This window comes from Gallus gallus, chromosome 15 (assembly GCF_016699485.2).
Source record: "Gallus gallus isolate bGalGal1 chromosome 15, bGalGal1.mat.broiler.GRCg7b, whole genome shotgun sequence".
Taxonomy (NCBI): domain Eukaryota; kingdom Metazoa; phylum Chordata; class Aves; order Galliformes; family Phasianidae; genus Gallus; species Gallus gallus.
The window spans coordinates 2,661,370-2,686,946 of NC_052546.1; the positions used below are offsets into that span (position 1 = coordinate 2,661,370).

The 25,577-nt window shown below is 44.5% G+C and overlaps 1 protein-coding gene across 2 annotated transcripts in view; it reads right to left on the reverse strand.

Annotated features, from left to right (window-relative positions):
* ULK1 (unc-51 like autophagy activating kinase 1) overlaps positions 1 to 25,577 on the reverse strand; it is a 90,316-nt gene that overhangs the window by 9,810 nt on the left and 54,929 nt on the right. Inside the window, exons 12-24 of one of the 2 annotated variants that reach the window (XM_415091.8) lie at positions 23,563 to 23,613; positions 17,535 to 17,623; positions 15,278 to 15,440; positions 14,384 to 14,444; positions 13,912 to 14,001; positions 10,286 to 10,411; positions 7,229 to 7,380; positions 6,519 to 6,602; positions 5,683 to 5,945; positions 4,850 to 5,034; positions 3,952 to 4,067; positions 3,222 to 3,365; positions 512 to 699 (exon numbers count right to left, since the gene is read on the reverse strand). In XM_415091.8, the coding sequence (XP_415091.5) occupies positions 512 to 699; positions 3,222 to 3,365; positions 3,952 to 4,067; positions 4,850 to 5,034; positions 5,683 to 5,945; positions 6,519 to 6,602; positions 7,229 to 7,380; positions 10,286 to 10,411; positions 13,912 to 14,001; positions 14,384 to 14,444; positions 15,278 to 15,440; positions 17,535 to 17,623; positions 23,563 to 23,613 (1,712 nt within the window). Of the gene's footprint in view, positions 1 to 511; positions 700 to 3,221; positions 3,366 to 3,951; positions 4,068 to 4,849; positions 5,035 to 5,682; positions 5,946 to 6,518; positions 6,603 to 7,228; positions 7,381 to 10,285; positions 10,412 to 13,911; positions 14,002 to 14,383; positions 14,445 to 15,277; positions 15,444 to 17,534; positions 17,624 to 23,562; positions 23,614 to 25,577 lie in introns of both variants that reach the window. The other variant, XM_015275647.4, reaches the window with a different exon arrangement.

The following is a 25,577-nucleotide window of genomic DNA, read 5'->3' on the forward strand; positions in this document are numbered from 1 at the left end:
CCCCCATCAGTAACACAAGTGTCACGTTTACTTTTTTTCAGATCCTTTCAGCTGAGGCTGTATCACTGAGTCCATAAGTACATGCAGCAGGCAGGCATTTGATATATCCAAGCTACTCCCTCTCTCAGGTCAGCTATTACTAACACTGAGCCTTTTAAAAGGGAAAAGGCCCAAAGTATCCCAGTTCTCTTCAGAAACTCATGATGCAGAACACACCAGGTAACTGACACTTCCAACCTGCAATTTCAGCTTTTGAAATCATGAATTTAACTCCATTCATGCGCTGTCTCAAGGACTAAAAAGCTCAACAGCAGGCTCAAAAACCACTGTGCTAAGTATATCCTAAATTTCCTGAGCACTGTGTCGCCTAGCTCTCCTGAAGCCAGTTCACACCATCTTTGGAAGTGACCACTTTGGCTACAGATGTGGAGCCAGAGAACCTCTGGATCCACTTTCCTTTTATTGTCCCCTGTGCTCTGCCCCTAACAAGTCCCTGTACAGATATACCTACCTCCATGAGTGTCTCTTCAGGCAGCTCTGGTGCCTCAAATGTAACAGCACCTTCCAGGTTAGCAGTGATTGGATCAGCAAAAGCATACCGGAGACTCGAAGGGCCCTCCAGAGCATCCCCACCAGTTCCCACTGCCAAGTGCCTGCCAGTGAATGAGCCTCCGGAACTGAGAGAGCTGGAAGACCCCACTGAAAAAAAGAAAAAGAAAGAAATTACTTAAGATATTAAAATTAGGCGAGCTATTTCTCGCCCAGCACAGGGGATACTTGTCACTGTAGGATCCAGGATCCTGGCTCTGGTAGGAGCCAGCAACAGGTACTCCAGAGGAAGATACAAAGACTCCTGATGCAAAATAACCTCTCCACATGCAGGATCCTCAGTGACTCAAGAAGACCAGTTTACAAGCTCAAGCAAATTTAATGCACCTTCCTGACTGTCAGTGATTTATGGTGATAATTCCAGAAGCACTTCTTTTTTCCCCCTCAAATCCCTTCTGAATCCTGCCACAGTACCTTGGGCTGAATTTATCATACACCACCATAATCTGTGATTCTATGAAAATCAGCTTCAGCCTTATCATAAATCAGCACAGTTTGAACCTGGTTCCAAAGCTTTAATTCTATCAATGAATGAGTACCTCTGATACGTGAGGTTTTAATCATAGTTTTAAAACATTCACCACTTGCACGAAAACCAGGAGAGCTTTGTGTTACATGCCCTGTACTTCTGCTTCCCTCTCTTTACAAGTAGGAGGTTGGACAAAGCAAGTAATTTCAGCTGACCTGTGACCCTAACCTCAGGATTCAGGAGTCTTTAAGTATGGTGCTCATCAGTCAATTCCATCACCATTGTCTTTTTCCTCTCTTAGCAAATAAATCCACCCTAAGAGTATATTGCTCATAAAAGATGCACACTTCAAAAAGATGTTTCTGTCTCAGGGCACTGATAGCACATTCATCAATTCCAGAGGGCTTCATATCCCCAACACACTGCTGCAGAGGGATATATTCTGTCAGGGGGATGCCAACACCAGCTATAATACTCTACTAATTCTCTACCAATCCTCCAAAACAAGATTTTTCTCTTCTATCCACAAACTTCATCTGCTGCCCTACCCTGACTTTGAAAGGCTGAGCAACACAATGTACATCGTGCTGCCTCCTCTCCTCCCAGAGACCTCTCCCACTTGGCACACTTCAGAACTAAGTGAGGATCATCAAAGACTGGTAAAGTATTTCCAGATCTTTCAGAGAAAGGAAAAGACCAACAACACCACATTCTGGATACCCTGTAATTCTGTGGTACTGCTCAGAGAAATTGTTGTGATGACTCATGAAAGGGCTCTGTCTTTGCATCTGCCAAGTGATCTTACTCATGGATTGTCAACACTCTTGGGCTGTAGAGTTCTAGCTTGCAAAGCTCCCTTTTTCACCATCTACTTTTATGCATTAAGTATAACATAAGGAGCTATTGCAAAGATCTAATAAACAAAGCTTGTCAAGCAGCATTGCTTTGACTGCCTTTATCCAAGGCTGAGGATGTGTTGTAGGCTTGCTGTTCATTAGTCTTCTCCACCAGGAATTCCATCTGAAATTTTAACTGCTCAGCAGATCCTTAAACATCCAACTATCACCCCACCAAAGTGGCACTTGGATCTACTTCCACATTGCTATTATTCCCTCAAAAGCAATACAGGAAGACTGAATTCTCTATTCACAGCATTTCAGTGGCAGCTAGAGGCACTAGCCAGGATAGTAGCCCCATTGTACTATAGGACAGTCAGTCACTTTGTATGAGAGTCCCTGCGCTGCACAGCTTACACTCCAAATAAATGAGACAAAGGAAGGATTATAGACCCAACTTCCAGACAAGAATCTGAGTGGTTTTAGTTATGATGGAAATCCAAGCCATACCCAGGAACTGAGCCCATATGTCCCCCCAGTCTGAGTCAAGCAGCTTGTTCATAGTTGCATCCAAACCTTCCTTGCAGTAATTAAGAACAACAGCGTCAACTACATTCAGATGAGGAATGGCCAGGACAAGAACTCAAACCAGCCAAAAATGCAGATAGAAGCATCCAAATATTTTCTTGATTACAGATATCAGCTCTCAGACACACGGCCCCAAAAGGGACAATTACTGCAGCCTCAACTGTTGGCTGATGAGGCCAGAGTGCTGGCACCTTAAAGGATCTGTCAATCAGGACTGCACTTCTCCATTTCCTACGTAAGTAATTCACAGCGTAAGTAACACCACTTGTACTTTTGCATACAGAGCCCTTTCATGATGGTACTTGTGCACTGAAACTGCTTTGCATGAATGGTCACGCTTGCCTTTTATAACTTATCTGAAACTTATCAGGAAAACCATCAGAACACAGAGCAATCTTTATCTCTGTTGACCTACCAACAACAGTGGATCTATGAACAGCTGCAGCATTATTCCTGAAGCAAATAGAAATGAAGCAAAAGGACAGTTTGCTTCCCTCTTCCAGTCTTGGAAACTCTTATAAGGCATTAGTCCTTGTGCCAGCATGAAGAGTTATTAGCAGTAAGTGGGGTTGGCAAGAGCCAGTACAAGAACCTTAAAGGCATTTAGACCATCGAGCTCTCTCTGAACAGCCTGCTTCCACCACCAGTGTGCAGCAGTAAGGAATACAGCACGTCGCTCTGTCTCCAGATGTTGGAACAGGCAGGTATCAGCCCTTTACCTGAAAACATCCTGGTCCTCGTGGTCTGTGGGGGAGTTGTTCCACTGGGAGGGGATCCAACAGTAAAAATCACTGGGGATGGGCTGGCAGAGCCCCCCGCCCGGGCACCAGAGTGCAGTGTCCCTCCGTAAGCACCTGAGGGAGCTGGGGAGACAGTTGAAAGGTGCAGACTGACATTACAGGAAAGTTACTCCGAGCACGGTGTGCCTCGCCCAGCGGTGTTGCGTTCCTGCAGACTCTCTCAGGAGACGGTGGCTACCAGCACAGGCCCATGCTCCCTTTGGAAGCATCCCACGACCAGGCAGGCTGGCACAGACAGCAGGACGTGAGCCTGGGCAGCATTACATGGTGCTGCAGCTGTTCTTCCCTCCTCACTTCCCAACCTGCACGCGCAGGAAGACCCACCCTTGCAGAGTCATTCAGTCGAACTGCCTGGCAGAAAGTCCCCACTTCCACATGATATCTCATTCAGAAGGGGCCAAGAGAGGAAGCCCTGCCTACAAAAATCACACTGCTAGCCAGCAATTACACACCACGCATAAACCCACAAGCCTTCGAGCATGGACAAAAGAAAGCAAGCATCACAACTCTCCTTACACACAGCAGTCCTCCTACCTCCTACAGCAAAAGCCATCAGAAAAGAAGCCTCCCTTTCATAAGAGGCATGCAGGCAAACACTTTCCCCCAACACAAGCCCATCCTGTCAGATCTGCGCCGCCTCCCCACTTACCTGCAATTTCCATTGGCTTCTCGTTGTTCAGGCTGTCATTGCTACCAGCTTCTGAGATCTGTGCCCCAAAGGCTGCCTTGAGAAGCAGGTCAGTAAGCCTGCCTGTGCTTAGAGATCTAAAAAGAGAACATACAAGATGATGCAGAAACTCACCAGTAAGGTACGTGGGTTTCAGTTAGTTTGTGCCATTGCTGGTCCACAAACACTACACAGTAAATAGTCCAGAACTGAAATAACCACTAGCCCCATTCCTCTTTTAACAGAGTATCTGAAGCACCTCCTGTTACCTGCAGAAAGCTTATGATTACCATGACTTGCAGTATGCAAGTACAGAGTACAGCATTACAGTAGCATAGTGTTTCTTTGATGGAAGAGATGGAAATTGATACAAGAAATATGTAAAGAGGCAGGTAAGAAAAACTTAATGCTAACACCTGAGCAACTCTGTATCCTGCAACATTCACAACAGTCAGTACCTGGCTTTCAAACAGATCTTTGAAGACCTGTGCCCGCTGTTTGATAGACAAGGAACACACACCTCTCACTTATGACAGGTGCATGCTTCAGAAAGAACAAAGCACACATTTGCATAATTGCAGGGAGTCTGCTCTAATAACCAGATCCTTGATCCTCACTTGATGGATCCTTGGACAGTAACAATGTAAAGCTGCAAGCAATCTTTCATGTCATAAAATCTAGGCCATGGCCTACCCCTGGAGAGAAAAGACTTTAAAAAAAATCTGCATGACATCTGCTTGCAACCCAATGGTGCTAGGAGATGACTGCTGAATGCTTCCAGATACATGATGATTGAAATAGCTGACATTTGAGATTTGCCCCACTCATCCCATGTCAGGGAAGGAAAAAACCACTGTGCACAAAGCAGACTACAGCTCACCTGCCCTTGATCTCCTCCACAGGCCTCAACCCCAAGCCAGTCTGCTGGCAGTGGAAGTGACCCATCTCCTTCAGATCCGGCAGGGTCTTGTTCCGTGTTGGAGTCATCATGACCCCCTGATGGGCCAAGAGTGTGAGGAGGTTCTGGGAACTTGAGGTTTTGGGAAACTCAAAAGGGGACACAGCCTAGGAGAAAGCGAACACAAAGACTGTCTTAAAAGCAAAGGTTCCCTCATCCTTCATTTATTTATCAAAAATAATTGTACACACAATGAAATGTGTGTGTACAATTGAAATGAAAGAGGTAGAAAATGAAGACGTAGAAAACCCAGCCCACAAAGTTATTTGTTCCGTCTCAGAAAGGCTAAAATGAAAAGATAACAAACTGCTGAAAATTCACTGCAGCTTAACACAAGCACAGAGAAAATGCTGTCCCAACACCAGCTTCACAACAGACACTAGGGCTGCCACCCACCCAACAGCCTGCTGTCTCTGCTGGGGATTCCTACTGCACGCACACTTGTGTCAAAAGCCGTGACGCGCAAATCAACCCTGACACTGCAGTCCACTAATGTGCTTCTGTCCTAATCTGGTCAGCTCCTTCTCACTGTCTGTTTAGAACCTCTGACTCTACTCAGACTGCAAACACTGCTGCCAAGTGAGATCTGCCCACAAAGAACTAGGACACCACCTCATTTCACACAGATCATTAAGCAGCCCTTGAAGAACAGTGAATGAGTGGTGATAAATACAGGTCAGAGATCATACAGTGGTTCACCCCCAAATAACACATCTCAAGCTGTGAGAAACCCAAAAGCAGACTCCTTGATTTACCTTTGTAGGGGAGCCCATGATAGTTGGCAATGGACTTCTCTGCATGAACTCAGACAGCTTTGGTGAGGATCTGAGCTGCCGGCAGTGCTGCAGGCCATGAATCTGCAGAGGTTGGCTGACTGGGGTATGGACAAAGTGAGCAACTAGAGGATCAGAGTGTTGCTTGGTTATCTTCTGCCTGCAGGAATGCAAATCTGACAAGTTGGGAGCACTGTGGAGCCGGGAGCCCATCCCTCGAGGAGAGTGTTCGGGTGCTGAGGCACCTGGGGGCCCAAACACAGTGACAAACCACATCATTTTCTGGTTCCGAAAGAAAATGTCAGATTGATCACAAGATTCACTGATGAGACACCCAAGAAGGGAAGCTTGTACCAGGCATCTACAGATCAATCCCTTCAATTAATGGGTAAAGATAGCACTCTGATCAGTGCCATAAAAGTTCTATGCCTGACTGGGTTTTGACTCCACAGGAGGAACAGAAGGAACAACGGGGACATAAAAGTGTAGTTTCTTTCCTTTACTGCAGCCCTTACAGAGGAAATTAAAGAGGCAGCAAGACAGAAGAAGAGTTCGGGGCTTTGAGATGGTTTTCCTCCACTCAATCAATTAACTGCAATGTCCCAAATTAGAGTTTGTGTGTCACAAGATCTGTCAGCACTAGAAGATAGATGACAGAATGTGAATGAATCAACCTTGACCCTGACCAGCACACACAAATCCCGGTGGCCAAGCACCAAGAGAAGATGCTGAAGGAACATACCCTACCCTGCAGGCTCTCAGATTATGGCTCTGGCCTTACCCACAGGAGTAATGAAGGAAAGCAAGGACCAACATACCAGCTGCAGGAATCCTGCTTCTCACTTCTGCTCCAAGAGAAGAGGGGATAACAGTCTGGATGGGCTGCTCTGGGATCGTTCCAACTTTAAGTGAACACAATCAAAAAGTTTATTCGGTATTAAGTTTCCACAGTAAAACAATACTACTCACCACCTATTTTAAGAAGGGTGGTGCTTATCTCTCCCATAATCTCAGCCATGGTTGTATAGTAAAATAAGGAGAAAAGTTCTAGCTGGTACTCCTTTAGCCAAGTTTAATCTTATTTTGCAGAGACATTAATTCAGAGGGCTAGAGTATGAATATTCAGACAGCTACTTTTCAGTAGGAACACTGAAGTTTCAAGGCCTTCTAGAGCCAGTTGGAATTCTGCTCTGACAGCAGTTGGATTATGTTTTTCTCACTTCAAACTGGTAAAAAAAAGATATTTTGTCCTAGAAAAGCCCTCTGTAGAGGACAGCAACATGATTCACACAGACACAAGAACACTGCTCACCTCTCCTGAGGCTAAAAGGTGTTCCCTGCTCCATTTTACCAAGGCCAAAACACTTGTTACTCTACTGAGAGGAGTCATGGGAGGACATAACCATCCAAACTTCCCATTATCTGACAGCTATACCTGGTCAAAGCTCCTCTTTACAGGAAAGAGACATGATTTTCATACCAATTCTATAATTTTATTAGAGCAGTAACATGCCAGTTGACATCTTACCTTGTGGTGATGGAGTAAATGGCTTGGCACCGCCAAAGGAAAGCTTTCTAGAGCTAGGCACAGATCCATGCTCTCCAGGATAAGGAGGGGAAGCACCAGTTTTAGGAAAACCAAGAGGGCTTGTACTGCTAGATCTCCGGACCGTACCAGACCTTGCAGGAAACAAAATACACATTACTCCAGTTGCTAATAAAGAGGAGTAAGGAAAACACCATAAGCACACACTCGAACACAGAGTGCTACTTCCACAGATGTGGAGCTTTATGGTTGCTTATTCTGGATCAAAATCCCACTGTGCCAGGACTACATAAATACAGATCACACCCAGAGGAGTTTCTCTTTGGGCTGGAATGGTCAGTACTGCCTGGGTGCCAAACTCCTGTAATAACTTATGAAACCTCCCCTTGGAGAATTCAAATCAAATCGTTTGTGCCACACACGCAGGAACCTCAAGTACACCTAGCCTAAAAAGAAACAAAGAGGAAACTAGAATAGGGAGAACATGAATAGAGCCACACCATCACTCTGGAGAGAAATGGGATTTGAGAATATTAACTATTTCTCAATTTTTGAACAGTGCCATCACACTTCAAAGAGCACAGCCTAAATCCTATCTACCAAAATGCCAATCTACCTCTGCATGCTCCTTCACCATGATTCCCATTACAGACCTCCATATGAGGAAATAGTTTTTCAGCAAATACTTCATTCTACTCTTGATTTAGAAACACTTTTTCCATTGCTGAAAGGATCTCAGTCTCAGCCAGTAGGTGGTGTTCTGGACAGGACTCAGTGAAAATGCTGAAAATAAAAACTACTCAAGCCACTGAAGGATGCTATCACCAAGGTACCCTGTCTCCCCTCCCAGCAACACAGAATTAAGCTGCCCATACGCATCTGAACAGAAGGAACAAAGCCATACAGGGTTCAGCAGTACAAGCAGTACAGGGCTAACTGCAGTAGAGGCAAAGTTGCTCTGATGAACTGTCAATAAACCTATTCAACAACACTACTAGGTATATGTGTTACTTGATGTCATGTTTCAGGGAAAAATACAACAGTAATAGAGATAAGAGTGATTTAATTTCCCTTCTTCCTCCCCAGCTTCACTCCAATCTGTTACTGTTCTTCAGTCAAATACATCCACGCTATATTCACATGCTAGGGAAAAAGAAGAAAAAAAAAAGAAAAAAAGAAAAGGAAATCCTTGAAAATTTTAACCTAAAAATCACTTCTGCTCAGGTTGCTCCAGATTTAGAGGCGTAACACTCAGCAAGCACCCTGTCCTGAAGCAAAATTGAATGCACAAAAAGGAAGCAGACACCTGGACACTCAGTGGCAGAAAGAAGGTATTGATTGCTCTGCCAAGTTTTCAACTCTTCAAAATATCAACCATCCAGGGGGCTAAATACTATCTGTTGTGAACGTGCAGAAAAAAAAAAAAGAACAGGAGCTGACTGAAGCTGCTGAAAGACGTGGAATGTCAATACTGCCCTGTAAGTAGATGAATGGGACAGGTGATGTGGTCAGAAGTAAGCACACATAATTATCACCTCAACACGCAAGATACCTGACCACAAACAAGCTATGCCACACAGGCATCACCAGCCAGTCAGATGACAGTGGTCGATATTTCAGAATGTGAGTGTATGCCAAGGTTTTTAGTCAAACGACTTCCAAACATGACAAGTCATTTGGCTGGAATAACCTGTTTGATACAGCTGATGGAAAAGTGGAATGACATACAAAATGCGTCATGAAATTTTCTCCTTCCATTCTTAAAGTATGTCTAATGAATTCGCTGATTAGAGGAAGTGATGAGGAGAGATAAATATGGCTTCCTGGGGCAGAAGAAAAACATGACGCCAGAGATTTTGAGGTGATGCTAAAAAAGCAGAGCATGAATCATCTGATTGGTTCCATTCCTCGAGTTCCTCTGCAGGGACAATGCTAATCACGCCATTACACAGTGCTGACTCAAAGGAGCAAAACAGGAGTTTGATCCCAGACAGGTATCACAGCTGCACGCTGTGAGCCTGAGCTCAGCAGCCTGTCATAAGCTTTGCAATATGAAATACAGGGCATGTATGGAACTGGAAGGAGCTTACACCACATCAACACGCATTCAAATAACTGAGTGTAGAACAGAACTAAAGTAACACTGGCAGAAAACAAACATCTTCGTCAATCCACACTTCAGATCAATGCTGCGTCTTCATTTCTGGTCCACTACAAGTAAGCCTTACCCTTAATTAAGCTGGTAGAAGACCAAATTCAGGCTGACATAGGCATTACCCTGACCCTATTACTTCTGACAGCTAAACTTGAACTAATCCAGATACTGTGAATATTCTCTGCCCTCGCTGTACAAACTCTTCAAGATCCTGTGCAATTCTCCTTCCAACCAGTCCATGCCTGGGCTGCCACTGTTAAGCCAGATCTCAAAACTGTACGAACCAATCAACTACCCATGTCAAGGGGCAGAAGCCTGGCATTTCTTGAAGGTACAAGACATTACCCCTGAGCCCAGATGAAGGCTGACATCCAGCTCTTCCGGAGGGCCCTCACAAAGCATGCTCTGCCTCACAGGCAGGGATTGCTCACGACTTAATCAGACTGCATAACCACATTACCATGCAACTCGTGTAAGAGGCGTCATCGATGGTGTGATTAGCTACAGGAACCAATTAAGCTCAAGTCAGGTAAGTTCTGTATCCCTACCCATTTCAGTTGTTTACCTCAGCTTTTTCCTTTTATAGAGAAATGTGCCACACGAATGTCTCTGTTTGGACACAGATTGTCTCTGTTTGGACACCAGAACTGTAGGAAAAGCGGTGAGACCCCAAAGGGCTTTCAGCCTGCACAGAAAACTTATGGGAGCTGTCTTGCATATACATATGTAGACAAAATTTACAGTACTTGGCAACAAATAAATTTCAACATTGTGACAGATGTTGAAAACCTCTAGAGATACAGAGAACAACCATAAAAGAGCCCCAAGATGTAACAGAGTGTAATACACTGATGTCAGGCCTCATCCCCAGCCCCAGCACTTACCGAGGAGAGGCGTACTGGTGAGGAGACTGCAGGTTCTGCTCTATCCGACGGTAGTTATGGATTTGTGTTGGAACTGGGATGGGCACAGAGTGTCCGTATTTGCTGCTGGAAAACTGACCTGGCCGGCTGTTGAAAGGAGACAAAGTCTCTTGTAAGGGGTGGACCTTCAGGCAGATAATTGGAGGTATTATCTTTATAAGGCAACCACACACAGGGAGTGCCCCTTTTGCTCCTCTCAGGTTGTGGATTTATCCTGGGAGGCAGTTCAAAGCTATATGAACGGGAAGTGGCACCGCAGACCTCCTGGATGCAGGCACCTTTCTTCCAACATGATTCCCACCCACAGTTAAAACATCCGCCCAAGCGCAACGCTCCCTTCAGGAAAATGGGAGCCCTGTTATTTCAGGCCACAATTGGCCCAGTTTCCTATAGCCTCAGATCCACGGCCAAAGAGCACATAATTGAACAAAGGCTGAATGCTCGTGGCTCACATAGGACACCACCAAAGACTTTGGTGCCAAGAGGCATGGCTGCAGCAGTGGTATTTCTATGAAAGTCTTCACATATCATGAAGAAAACACACTTCTGAAGCCTATCAGTGTATTTGTAAGTTAACTGCAGGGTGAAGAAAGCAACTCAGGAGGGAATAAATCCAGGGGACAGGAGCCAGTATCTCCATGCTCACCAAGGTCAGCAAGAATATCACACCCACAAAATGGGATAGGCCCATTCTGCAAACTTCAGACTTCTTTCCATTGCCATCCAAGCAGGTTAACAAGCTCACGACTGGTATCTGTTCTCCCAGGTAACAGTTTCTCTGTTATTCTTAACCTGTATACAACTCTATAGAAAACACACTACACAAAACCCATGCAAACATCACATTTAAGTAAGTAGCTGCCTAAAGTCTTTTCCCAAAGGCTCCAGTATTCTAGGATTAATTGCCATGGCAATGTTATTTACAACTGCCGACATCAATTGCAGGGTGGCTGCACAATTACAGAAAGATCTTACTGGTAATGAAGGCTTCTACAGTATTCCATGCTGTCAATGTACAACACACCTGTGTGTGTCCCTCAGAAGTAGGAGGCATCACTTCAGGTCTAACTCTCAAAAAGGAGCTGTTTTACATGAGGTGAAGATGAAAACAGACACATAATCCAGCAAGAACATACATATGTGCATATGGAAAGAGAGAAGAATTTGTGTCTTGTTTGGCAGTTCAAAACATCGTATCAGCAGAATTTCTTTTTTGGAGAATGTCAGCAGTACGTTATGGCTTCTGGCAATAGTTCTTTAGCTAGTTCTTCCAAAAGTTCTTTACCAGGACGGTGGTGAGATGCTGGAACGGGCTGCCCAGAGAGGCTGTGGATGCCCCGTCCCTGGAGGTGTTCAAGGCCAGGTTGGATGGGGCCCTGGGCAACCTGGTCTAGTAAATGGGGAGGTTGGTGGCCCTGCCTGGCAGGGGGTTGGAGATTCATGATCCTTGAGGTCCCTTCCAACCCAGGCCATTCTGTCATTCTGTGATAATAGCATTCAACAAATCTCTGATCTGCAGGCTTGTGACTGCCATCCTCTGCACTGTGCACATGACAATACTTGTCAATCACAACTCTCCAATTAACTGAAACAAGTGGTTCTGATTTCTCTCCCTTTCTCAACAGGTCTCTTATTTTTATTTTTTTAAGTTGTACATACTCTTCCTTGTTTGTTCTTACTTCTCTCACTGGAGAACAGACTCACCACCTGCTATCTGCCTCTGAAAGACAGCATAGAAGCCTTGTTTCTTCTTGGTACATACAGTAAAATAAAGGCATCAAAGATTGCCAATCCCTCAGTGGCAAAGTGAGGTTTTGTTTTCGCTGCTTTCCATCAGCATAAGACATGGAGTCAGACAGACACAGTAAACAGCTTTAACCAAGAAATCTGAGGGCTGATGAAAGTCAGGATGTGTACGAAGTCTGACAAGACAAATTTCAAACACTGTCTTTTCAATCTGGCCAAAATCCCTTAAGGGAAAAGAAGATTTGGGGTGAAAGGATTCTCCCTATCCCCAAAGGTCATACAAGTTTCTACAGGAGCCAGATGTCCTACACAAGGTGCAAGCTGCAAAAGAAAGCACCCCAATTAGCTGACAGACTAAATCTGTTAATTGGCCTCAAGCCTTAAAGACTGCAATTGACCATAAATTTGCAAAGACAAAGAGATAAACCTGAAACAGGGAGTTTAATTACTTGGCAGTAATTAAAAGCTCTTTGAAATGGCATTAATCCATTGTTGTGGGATACATAAAGGAAGTACCTTTGGTTAGACTTATTAAAGATCTTCAACGTGGAAGAGCTTTTAAAAAAGAAAAAGCTCAAACCGTGAGCATATTTTAATTATACCTAATCCTAACAAGGAGAGCTGCTCTACAGTATATCGTGATATCCTGAGGAAAGCCCATTGCCAGCCATAGACTCTGCTTTCTGTCCTACTTGGACTACATCCAAGCACAGCTTGCTAGCCTAGAGCCACACATGAAAAGGGAGAACTGCTGCCTGCACGAAAGGCAGAGGGAGAGAAAACCAGGAGTTCTCTGTGCTAGTGAAGCCAAGTGCTGAACCAGTGGGTCACACAAAATGTATGATGAAGAGCACTGAAAATCATGCTAATAACAAGCGCATTGCTGGGTGGCAGCAGTTCAAAGATCATACTTTGCACTGCGGACTCAGTGTGGCTGCTGCAGAATTTAGTTATTTAAGTTTTATTTCCCATCCTGGGCACGTTAGGAAGCAGTGCCTCAGTGTTTCTTTGAACCAGACAGAAAAAGTGGGAAGGAGCTCTAGAGCAGAAAAGACAGCAAGAGCAGAAATACAGCCACTGGCAGTGACTTTCCACGTTGTGATCCTCTAGAATATGAGGCCAGTTTGGCAAAGAGAAGGCAGTGATTGAAGCGAATGTCCATGAACTTCTACTCACTGCCTTCCAGAAACATGGCCAAATCCTTTAATAAGGACTGATCCCCAGAATGCAAAGGAATCAGTTTATTCAGAATAAGCTGTTAAAAAGCTTAGCAGGTAATGGCATAAGAAGTCTCATGCAATTATACTCCACACTGTGGTATATGTCTGCCAATTAATCTGATCACGTCAGCAAGGCTTTGAGCTATATTCTTCTCCTTTATATCTGTATACTTTCAGGCTATGTTTTGTCATTTTCTGGGCTCTGTTTATGTGACAAGCATGTTCAACACAGACTGGGACTACAATTTCTTTTTAAGTAAGAATTAGGGGCTTCCTCCTCCTTGAGCGTGAACTCCCTTCCAACTCTCCTCCCCCAGCAGCTGCCATACAGACAGAATAGACGATGAAAGATGTCCTGCTTCCTCAGCAGACGAGAATGAGGTGGGAAGCAAGCCTGCCAGCTCCCTGTAAACCAACTACATACCCTAAAGCTTCAAGTTCTAGAGTTTATGCTATCACGTTCCAGAGACAAGGGAAGTTTCTCCTAGGTTGTTCTTGTTACCCTTTAATAAAGGAGAGATGTGGAACTTGCTCAGCACACCAACATCTCTTCCTATCCAGGAAGTCAATGGGAGTTTAAATAATCAAAGATTAAGTCCTCCACAGAATAGTCCTTCTTACCTGGAGGGGCTAGGAGAACTGCTGTAAGGGGGAGAAGGAGATGGTGTTCTTCCCTGGCTTTCCAAGCCAGCTGAAGTCACCAGAGAACTCCTGAAAAAATGATAAAACCAAGCCATTAGGAATCTGTGAAACAATCCTGCTTCCCCCTGCAGAACACAGAACAGAGCTGTGTCTGCCCAGCACCCTCCCTGAGCCTAATAATAGGAGCCCTGGATCTGTCATGCTGCCCCACATACACTCCAGTATTCAGGTGCCACACACTGATCACCTGGCAGTGGTATAGGACTGAAAGGCCCTTTAGATTGCATTTGTCTTATGCCACTTCAACTGCGACAAAGAGCCTTACAGCAAATGAATTGCAGTTTAGTCCTAATGGATGAGGAAGCTAAGCATAAAAGAGTATCAACTCCAGAAGCTGTGTTCACACTAGCATACACACATTCAACAATTTCAGTTGCCTTGTTGCTCTTACCCACTGTACATCAGGCTGTCTTGGATCGGCTTCCCTCCTGCAGCCTCTGCAGTCATTTCACCTGTGGAATAATGGAGCAAAGAAACATTAATGACCATATCCCCAAAAGAGCAACTGAGATTTGGGGTAGAATTTCCTGCTCCTTCAAGGTCTGCCAAGTTGCTTCAGAAGTCAGAGATTTGCCAAATTCACACAGGCTGAACTTAAGTTTGTGGATGCTGCTGATCCTCATACCACGAAGTCTTGGTGATAAATGCTGTGATTTCACCCACGTTCCAACTCAGCAAATTATCATACACATGGCCAAGACTGAAAAACATCCTTCTGCTGGTTAAGTACTTAAACATAAACATACTTAGGTCTGCAGCTGCATTGGAGCTCTGGCCCCTGTCTATATTTCATGCAATTCCTATCAAAGTATAAACACACAGAGGTACTGATAACAAATTCAACATATTTGAAGAAAAATCCAACACCTTTTTTTTTTTTTTTTTTCCCTTAAATTTCCTAAATTTTTCAACTATAAAATCCAGTTTGGTAGTTGAAATCTTGCCTTTGTCTGCACTCCTGAGTGAAAATGAACATAAGATAATACGGGAACATCTTCTGGGAGAGGGAGACACTTCTCTGTGAGCCTACTTATCTCTTTTTCCAATTGGATTTCCAGGTTCAATCTCTTACTGCATTCCCCAAATAACCTTTACTCTCATATCCCATCTTTGAAGATAATTACTAAATATCCTGTGAAATTAACCAGACAGCCAGATGTCTCTTGCAGCTTAGGAACTAGAACATTCCTGCTATTCAGTCAAAACAGCTTCAATCAATGTTTCACCTTCAGGACCCACATCCCCCTTTCCTCAAAATGTCTGCAATTTCCAGAAGTCAACTTACTTGAGAACTGTGCAGGGACCATAACGAAGTCATCAGTGTCACAGGATGAGTTCTTACTGCTGCTTCCAGCAGAGTCCTTCGATCCATGCAGAAAGCCGGGGGAATCCTGGGTAGGAGATGCTAACGCCTTCTCTTGCAGCTGCTGCTGCATCTCTCCAAGAGACTGCTAATTCAAGAAGAAAACAAACACTGGCTTCAGCACAGCTACCTCATCATTCTGCTGGATCCTTTAAATCGAGCTGCACAAGGCTACAGACAGCATTTCTCTCATAAACCAGGGCTGAGAGCTTGCCAGAGGCAGATGTTCAGCTTACCAAAAAGGAACAGCTTTTTATGTCAGTGTCAGAACTGTGCATCTTTTGTTATACAAAACATAGTGCCAGCATGTCTGATGCACCTCAGATAAGAAAAATTCACTTCAGGTACTGCAGACCCCTTTGCTAATGCTAAGGTTTTCTGGATCAACAGTGCATTTGATACCAACTCAATCTGGTGAGACTGAGAAATAGAAAAGCTTTCAGAGCTTTCTTTTTTAAAAATATATATATATTACGCACTGTGTCTCTACTCACAAACACATACACAGTGTCTGCACTTTTGGGACAATCCTGTTTTGCTGTTTTGATACGAGGAGTTAGAGAGACCCAAAGGAAGCCAAGTATTCTGCAGATGAACATCACCTGCTCTCAGAGGCACAAAAGGCTCAAGACAGCTCCATTTCTTCTTCAGCCAGAAGAAGGAAAGCCCCACAATCCTCACCTCTGACAGACAGATGGAGGAGACTGGATGGTTTAAGAACTGTCCGCTGTGCAGATCACAATCTTTATCCTAATGCATTTTTTTTTTCATGAAAAAGATCTGAAACAGCTCTTTCTTGAGCCCTATTTAGCTCTGTCTGCCCATAAAAGCCTCTCCTGCCGTCCCTACAAGGGACTGACTCTCACTGCACACGCATTATACACAGGCAGAAGGAATTTCCCAGCTATCAAAGCTCTCTTCCATGCAATACACTAGCCCTGCCCTGCAGACAGGGCATTTTTCACATGCTGAGCCAGCATAGCTCTGTCAGCATATCTTCCAAATGCAGACTGAGATGGGTGCAGTACACTTCTAACACGGAGACCCCACAGTAGGGCAGTGAGTCTGCACTGCTCCCTGAACCAGGAAAGCTTAAGGGAAGAGAGTCTGGTTTTGATCCTATCTACCCACCCCTGGAGCCTTCTGGCCATGAAACACCCCAGCCAAGAACCTTTCCGCCTGGGGCTGCAGGGGATAAAAATGCAGTCAGGGACAGAACTGTGTGACATTTAGAGAACAGACCTTCCCTCTCTGTGCAGCCCGCACCATGAGAACACAAATCAGCTTCAGATTGTGCCCTATACCTTTCCCACAGCAGTTCCTCACTGCAGATACAGTATTTTCCACAAACACAGAAAGGAAGCCTCAGTCACAGCGCTTTCTGAAGGAGGTGAGAAGCCTTGGCATGGGGAAACCTCATCAAAAAAGCAAAAAGCAGCAGTAACAGGGAGAAGACGAGAACATTCAGTCCTTCTCCCTTCCACTACCCATCACACCACCAGCATCCCTCTGCTCAAAGTCAAAAGGCAGCTTCCACCAGCAGCCTCCAAAAACAAGCTTTCAGTTCAGCGAGCTGAAGGAATGTCACTGCACTGGTCAGTTCATGTCCTACCCTTCAAGACAGTTCTCGTAATTTCAGGTAACCAGAGAGAAAGCTGTCAGTTCAGACCAACCCTCAGGAGACCACCAGACTGTGGCGGGCCTGGTGTGAGCAAACAGCCTTGCTGAATGCGTCTCTGTGGGGCTGGGAATGCTGGTCAGGAGGGAGGAGTGTCATCTGTCAAAAAAAGGGTCGATATGCTGTCAGGTTGCAGAGACTCTGCTTGAGAATAGAGAACTTGCAGCCAAATAAGCAGTGCTATGCCCTGAATTAATGACTTTTTTTTGGTTCCGAAGAGCTTTCTATCTCTGCCAACATGAACAATATTAACACCAACTTCTTTCACAAAGGCTTTTCACGTAACAGGCAATAACACTTTGAAATATTTCTTGTGGAGAGAAAGACAACATTCAGAATGCAAAGTATAAGCAGACTGAAAAACACAGCGCACCAAACCCAGGCAGAACTCAGGCTTTCTGTAACTCACATCAGACAGCAGCAAAAGCAATGGCTACACTTCTAAAGAAGCATGCAAGAAGCCTGCAAACAGAAGTGGTGCATCCTTTGAGCTGTACTTACAGGAGGTGACGCCAGGTGGGAAGTAGAAGAGCTGCTGGAGGAACTACCAGAGCCTGAACTGGGGTAAGAAGGCATTGGCACAGAAGCAGCTAAAAATAAGGGAAAGAGAAAAAAAGAAAAAATATATGTATCAATACAAAATAAGTTGTCAATGTGAATCAATACTAAAGTGCCTTTTTCATCTTCTTACAACAGGTTTATCTCATATACCAGATATTGCCAACTAAAGGAGAACAGCAGAAAAATTGGCATTCTGTTCAGTTCTGAGCTCTGCATCCGTCCACTCCTCCACACACTCATTCACCATTACAGCTCTCGGGGTGGAAGGCCTCAGAACATCCAACCAAGACCAAATTTGAGCGTGCAACCATTTTGATAGTTGAATTACTTCAAACAGAGATCAGATGGGACAAGTAAGCGAGAAGAGCATTTTGCTTTGCTTTTCTTCCATTGAATTGGCAGAGAATTTGTATCTTGTGCCATTTTCTACCTTTACAGGGTCTATGCTAATGACTCCATGCTTGTTAATGCAAGGAGGGGCAATAATATCTAAAAGAACACTTCTCTTTGAAGTAAAACTCTGCCACTTTTTGCATCAACTACTGCAAAGTTCTAGCCAACACAGTAGAGCAAGGAAACCGAAACTACACCTCTCAGCAACTAACTGTTGGAACAGTGTTTTAATGATGAAAGAATAGGAAAACAACCATTCTAATAAAAGGCTTCATAAGGTCTTCCCTTTTAGCCTATCAAAGAGGGTTGAAGGATGGTGAGATCACTGTCTCCCAGCACAAAGAGAACAGCCACTTCAAGGCTGAACTCCTTAGACTGATGGAGATGTAACGAAATCCAACAACAGGAAAACAAAGCCAAAAAAGTGTAGACTTATTAACTGGAACGGGGTCACGGTGCTCTTCTCCCCCTACTTGTTAACATAAACAAAACCCAAATGTTTAAGTTGTACTGCAAACAGAAACCAATTCAGAGCTCGGGGGCTTATGCAATAGGAAGCCCCAGGAGCAGTGATGTGCACACATACAGGTGCCTTCCCCAGTGCATTACAACACACACCAGAGCACTGCATGGCAAAACCAGAATTAATGAAATCTTTCTAAAGCTTTTGAGTACTTTTTTTTTTTCTCTTTTTACCCCCTGCATCTGTGCCACGCTTGGTTTGCTTCCTGCAATGCACTGCTAAAACACACGGCTCTGGATCCAGTACAGGAGCAAGCACTGTGGTGCCCTGAAGATGGACGTTCTGGGAGGTCGGTCAAGGGCTTGGCATGGAGAGCTACACCACCCACATCCCCTTCCAGCTCCCCAGGCTTCCAGCACAGCTGCTTCACACTCCCCACGCTCAGGGAACACACACAGAGGTCTGGGAAGTTGCCTGCAAAACAGAGAGCTCTGTCCTGCCTCTACCACACCGCTTCTGATCTCACAGACTCCCACAGAGGAATCCCTCAGACCTTTCTCAGCTGTTTAATACCAGGAACCAGAGGTGAATCCCCCCATTTTTATCCTGCCAGCTGCTCTGGACCACTCACCTTTGCATACAGACCCTCCCACTATGCAAAGGCTCTTAAGAAAAAGTAAGCAGCTTTTGGACTGTGTCCACATGTACCCACTGCAAAGCTTGTAGTGCTGGTTGTTTTTCCTGGAATTGGTACTTTCATTACAGTCATATCAGTTCTCTCTCAAGGTCCTTTCCATTCTAATTTTGGTTTTGTGTTTATTATTGATTTAAACCTGGCTGGAATTGAGCCTTTTCTAATTTTGTCTGTTTGCTTTGGCCAGCTTTCCATTAATCTAGAAAGACAGACAAGGAGGCAGAATTCACTACCAACTGAAACTCAAATTAAAACGCTATCTGTTCAAAGCCCAACCTTCAGATACAGCATTTTTAATCACGTTCTCATTTTAAACCCAGCAAGCTCCCCAAATCCACGCTGTAATACCGTGAGGTCAAATACAAAAGGTCCTGATGCTAAAAATGGACTTTCAGTCCATGCATCTCTGCCTTATGTGCACACGTTGGTGCATTTTTCCACGTAAGGCACACAAGACAGCCTGAAAGCACAACACTCGCTTCCATCTCCTTCACACACCCTGGCACTCCCAGTTTAAAATTAAAAAGGGTACAAACACTTGGCTCATCATGCTTTCAGCTCAAGTCTGAATGTGGGGAATGTTAACATGAATGGTAGGCCCCCACCCAAATCCAGAAATTGCTGGGTTGTAACTGTAATGTAAATAAGTCTGTTTTCATAATTGTCCTCTCCAACTTGTTCCAGCAACAAAGCAGTCATTGTAGATGTTGGTTGGATATCCAACAGCAACTGGTTTCTGAACTAGAGAGCTAGGAGGCACAGAGACAAGGCTGTGCTGCAGCTGTGTGGATCCCGATACCAGACCCTACACCTGCAGAAAGCCCTGCTGGCACATCACCCTACAAGGAACTCGGCTGCCCTAAAAATAACTGATCCTCCTGCTCTCCTTCAGTTTTATTTGGAATCAGAATTTTATGCACATTTGGAGAAACATTTTTGTAATTATTTCAATTTAATCAAAACCAGCTATTAATAAGTTACTTAATTGCAGACAAGGCACTAGTTTAAGAGGAAAGCACTTGCCTGAAGAATAAGCTGCTTTTTATAGTTAAAAAAATTGCACCACCACCATTTTGCTAGCGTAGAAGTTCAGGTGATCTTTTGCTAGTACTTTCCTGTGCAATGAGGGACACCAAGATTATAAAGATGGAAGAAGGCCCCAAGTCAGACAGATCTCCCAGACACTGAACCACCCCACTAGCACTGTCGTGTTTGCTTATGAACACTAACTGCTCATGAGTTATACTCTAAGTCAGAGTAAAGGAGGTACCAGCTTAGCATTCATTAAAGACAGGAGCAAAGATCTCCCAAACAATCTGTGCAGGTACCAATTACTGTGTGTTTACTGAGCAGACTTGCACAAGCATCTAATTACGCCCTATTACTGTAACACACTGCCCCATACCACACGGAGAGCAGAATCGTGGCTACAGAAAGACGACATCCTGACTAGACAGGGTATTGTAAAGACTTTATTAACCAAACTGTACACTTCTGTAGTACACTCAGTCACAGGTACAAAACCCACAATATAAAATTAATTATGAACAGAGAAAAAGAGGGTGTTTCAGTTAAGAAAACCCAAGGCCCTGAACCCACTCTCCAGGGTAAGTCCAGAGGCAATCAGAGCTTTGTGGTCAACCCTGGACGTCAGAGGATTTAGGTCCTCGCTTCAGAGTGAGATGATTGGAGGGAGATGGGAACAACCATCCCTCGAAACTGCCGAGCAGAGGATGACCTTGTCAGAGATGTCAGATTTGAAAACTTCTGACATTGCTGTCGATTTTGCTGAAACGTCTTGAAAAGTGTGAAAATGTAAGTGGGGGAGCCTACACCTTCTCAGCAACTTCAAAATTCCCCACTTAGGAAATCAGTGGAACTCCTAAATGTCATTCTGAATTCCAAAATCCCACTGTTTAAAAAAAAAAAAAAAAAGCATCTTTTCATCTGATTTCCCAGGATGGGGCACTAAAATATCCAAACAGAATGAACAGCTTGTGGCTCTTTTTTAATCACTGTGTTTTAACCAGATCTGAATGACCCTTGGCAGCACATGGAAGGCTGGATGATGTCCTCAGCTCTGCAGTCAGCACTGATCTGCCTGCAGGGGCAGAGGCCACCTCTACAATCAGAGGTTGTAGACCTGAGCAGATGATGCAGTAAACTTTCCTATGAGAAACTTGCACACTCAAATCTGCATGTGCTAGTGCTGCTTCCGCTGAAGTCACTGGTAGCACAATTATCAGCTCCCTGGGAGAACAAATAAGGGTATACTGTCCTTCCTCCAAGCCTGAGGACTCCACAATTCAATGTGAACATGGCCATCATGATTCAGATATAACCAACTTTCTTCTCCTCTTTGATACTTCCCGCATTCATGCTGCAGTGATTCATACAGATAAAGCAGCACAATAAGCTTGGCTTAGTTCTGCACTTAGCTCTGGACTTGGCTTAGTTCTGCACATAAAGCCTTAGTGGGCTAGCCCTTGAGCCACCGTGATCTTGTTTCATCATCTACATCTGTGTAAATATGAAGCCTGCTACCATGTTAAGCAGCATCCTGACATAATTCATGCAGTCTTTTGAAGGTCACCATGGTCCAAGCATTTGCTGACGTTCTTCTCTCACCTACTGGAAAAAAAAATCAAAGGCTCCACATGGAAGTAGTCCAGGCTCTTTGCAGTACTTCCCAGATGCCTCCATTCACCACTGCCATCCAGCAGCAGCAGACTACAAGAAGGCTCTTCTCCAGCAGCAATCTTCTCCCAGTACACAACAATTTAATGGCTTCCCAAGATGGGAATGTATTTCTCCCCTCATCTTTTCAAAACCAATAGTAGTGTATCCCGCCTGGAGAGGACTCCAGGCTGTGGATGTACGCCTGGGGATGGGGGACAGCAGAGGTTTGGAGTTATGATAGTCCTTACCTGCCTGCACAGGTGCCCTCTTTACTGGGCCTTGACCATGCACCATTAATTCTGGTGCAGCTGGGGGCAAAGGCTGAGCTATGATCTCCTGCTTGTAATGGTGCCTCTGGTTTCTACATAGCAAGTGTGCACAAGTTGAAAACTGAGGCCAAGTCAGGAGAACCTTTCCCTGTTTGCTGGGGGTTTCCCATTCTCCCGGCCAGTGAAGCAATGGAACAGCTGGAGGCAGGAGATGAGTTGGTGAGCATGCAAGGCAGAGCTGTGGGAGTCCTTCCCTGCCCATTGAGGGATCAGACTTTGAAGGCTTTTTCCCAGAGAACAGTGGTAGAGCAGGTGCTGGGTGTTGAGCTGGCTTAGGAGCAGTCCTAAAAAGGCAGAATCTTTTCCTCCCTGTGGAGCAGTCCTGTTTCCCAGGACTCACACCGCATCTTGTTGGCTTGCAAGCTCCCCTAAACCAGAAGCATCTTTTCTTGCCCGCAGGATGGTCACCTACATACACAGTTAAAAATCTGTATCAGAAGTAACTCAAATTCTGCTCTGGACCAGAAAAGAGGAGGCAAGAGACTGAAGATCAGTGCAGACTTTAGATGTGGAGGAATCCGCTGCAACACTTGTCCAAGGGGCTCTGTGTTCAGAAAGCACTGGGCACACTTCCTCTGAAACTCCCAGCCCTCGTATCAGGCACCCCAAAGCAGCCACTGCTGGAAATCTTGGCTCTCTTACATAAGAGATGAAAGGCCCACAAATATACTTCCAGAAGAAAGTAGATGACTACACAGAATTCCATTAAACCTAGTCACTTGGACAGAGAAGAACTATATCCCATGCATTGGCAACAATTCTGAATTACTTTTCACCAAAAATAAACCTCTCAATTGCAGTACACATGGTTGAAAGTTTGCAAAAATTTTGATTCAGAAGCAGCAAGAATTTTCAATAGACAACTGTTGTTTCAACCAGTTTTCACAGAGCTCCAAAACATATCTTCCTCTAAGATAAAATTTAGCAAGAATTTTGAGGTAAACACTAGAACAGTGTATTATAGAACAGTAACTGGAACCTGCAATTCAGCAAAGCCAGCCTAAGGTACCCCACCTAGAAAGTGATAACAACGTCAGCTTCCTTCTACCCATTCACTGTACTGAGCTGTCCTATACATACAGATGAAAACAAGATCTTCCCACACAATCCTGCTTACCTGCAAGTATCCCCACTGGACAAGCACTCCATAGAGAAGAGTTGAATGCATTTCAAAGATACATTTACTTCTGAATTAGGTTTCTAAATAGCCCTCACATTCCCCCTTTGAAGATAATTCAGCAACATTAAATAAATTCTGATGGCAAAGTCTGGACATTACACAGTAATGACCCCTGAATCCACACCTGAACAACAAGAAAACATAAAGCAGCCTTTTTCTTTCCTTTTGAGCTAGCAGCACAGGAAGATGTCATGGTTTGAAAACTGTTGTAATGAAAATGCAACACTTACATTTTTTCATTGAGGCACTTGCATCCAAGAATGGGTGATGAAAAAACTCATCTGAAAAAAAAAAATACCAAGAGCAATGAGTCAGTGAAAGGAAAAGACTAACATGTTTACAAAGCAGTTCAAGCATAACAAGGTACAGTACTTTTTACAGTATTTTTCCATGCAATCTAGTCACTTAATCGTGGAAGCTGACTACTGCAGACAGCAGTGGTAAAGAATGCAGATGAGACTGGTAAAGATGTGGCACTTTTTCCACAAAAAAATGAAGTTGCTTGGATCCAAGGATCACTATTTAAGTATGGGGGAAAAAAAACAATCCAAACAACAACAGAAAAACAGCAGCTTTTGTGCTACCAGGCATCCCTGCAACATCAGCTAGGGGTGAGGAGGGAAACCAGGTGGGCCACTTACATTAATGAAAAAAGGCAAGGAGAAAAAAAGCTTTGCCAAGCTAACCAGCTAGTACTGGTGGTAAGTCTCAAGTATGTCCAAGTGGCTTTCCCTTCCCCACAGACTATTAAAGAATCTGGTAATGGTTTGCTGCAAGCACCAAGCCCAGAATGCCAGTAGCATTCAGTAAATTAATTGCAAATAATTTCATCTTTCAACAGCTACTGCAGTTGTTGGAATCAGCTACTGAGGGCCAGAAACTATGTCAAAAGCTGGCACGACTGTGTCAAAAGCTCTTACCAGCAAGAAAAGGCAAATGCTAAGATGCCAAGTAGCATTAAAAGCCATAATTCTTAGTTGATCAGAATGACAAGTCACCCTAATTGTAGGGATCCAGGGGAGCTATACATTTATTATATCGTGCTGCCACTAATTCCACAAAAGAGACAAATGACTTCTATTGAGTGACATTCTATAATACACAGAGCTGAACTCGTCCTGCATTCAAGGCAGAAATGCATTTTCCAAACGGCCACCACAGAATTACAATCACAGAACTCCTTGTGGCACCTGTGCTCATTACAGGCGAATTTTCTAGTTATCCAGGTCATGCAATGCTTCTGTGTTGGCCTGCTAGAGACTCTACATGTTTTCCTGTCCTCCTAAGTAGCTTCTCCTGATTCCCTCATCTCCAATCCGCTGCAGTTCTGTACCGATTCCTCCCCGTCATGATCAGCAATACAAAGCAACTCAGCCTTTCAGAAGCATTAGTCATGGATCAACACTGATTACTTGGCTAACTGCAAGCCGTTCAACTTGTTTTCCCAGCATGGATTTCCTGTTGCAACACCCAAGGTTTACAGATTCTTGAATTCTGTAAACAGTTCCTCTTTGCCCAGACAGCTTTCCAGAAAGCAGAAACTGGTTTCAATTTTGTGGGGCCCTTTGTTTTGTTTAAACATAATCCCTCTCCCCTCAGCCCTTTCTTGCCGCTGCAGTGAGAGAGGCCTGCAGTCAGAGCCCACTGGTTTGGTGCTCAGCACAACAGAAGTAATGGAAACCTCTGGCAGGGAATGCTGGAATCTCAGATAACATCTGCTGTGGATGGAGGACATCCTTATTCATCAGGAGCTGTCAGTCTGCTTGACTTTCATGCTGCTTCTTCAGCCCACTCCCCTAGAGGTACCATCCCCTCAGCTCAGCTGATTCAGCTGGTTATGCGGTAACATCTTAGAGGGTGGAAGTGACTATTTCTTTCATGCTTTCCCCTCAAAGCTGCTTGGTAGTTGCTAGTTAGTTGTGCTTGCAAAGCAAAATTTAACGAAAAACTGTAATAATCAACAGGCAGTTTGCAGTTTGAAACCCTCTTTGTTTTTCTCTAGATAATCTTGAGACTGCAAAGACCATCCATTCCTGGCAGAACATACAACAAGTAAAAGGAGCTTCAACCTCATGCAGTGCAATTGTATGGGGCAGCTGAGATGTGAGGGAGCTCTGTGGAGAGTACTGCTCCTATCTCTAGGGGACTACAGAGGGCCTCAGGGACCAAAGAAGAGCAGCCCTGACCCAGCAGCACACATGGAACCTAACTGTCAGAGCACAGGAAGGTAAAGGGGACAGCTAAC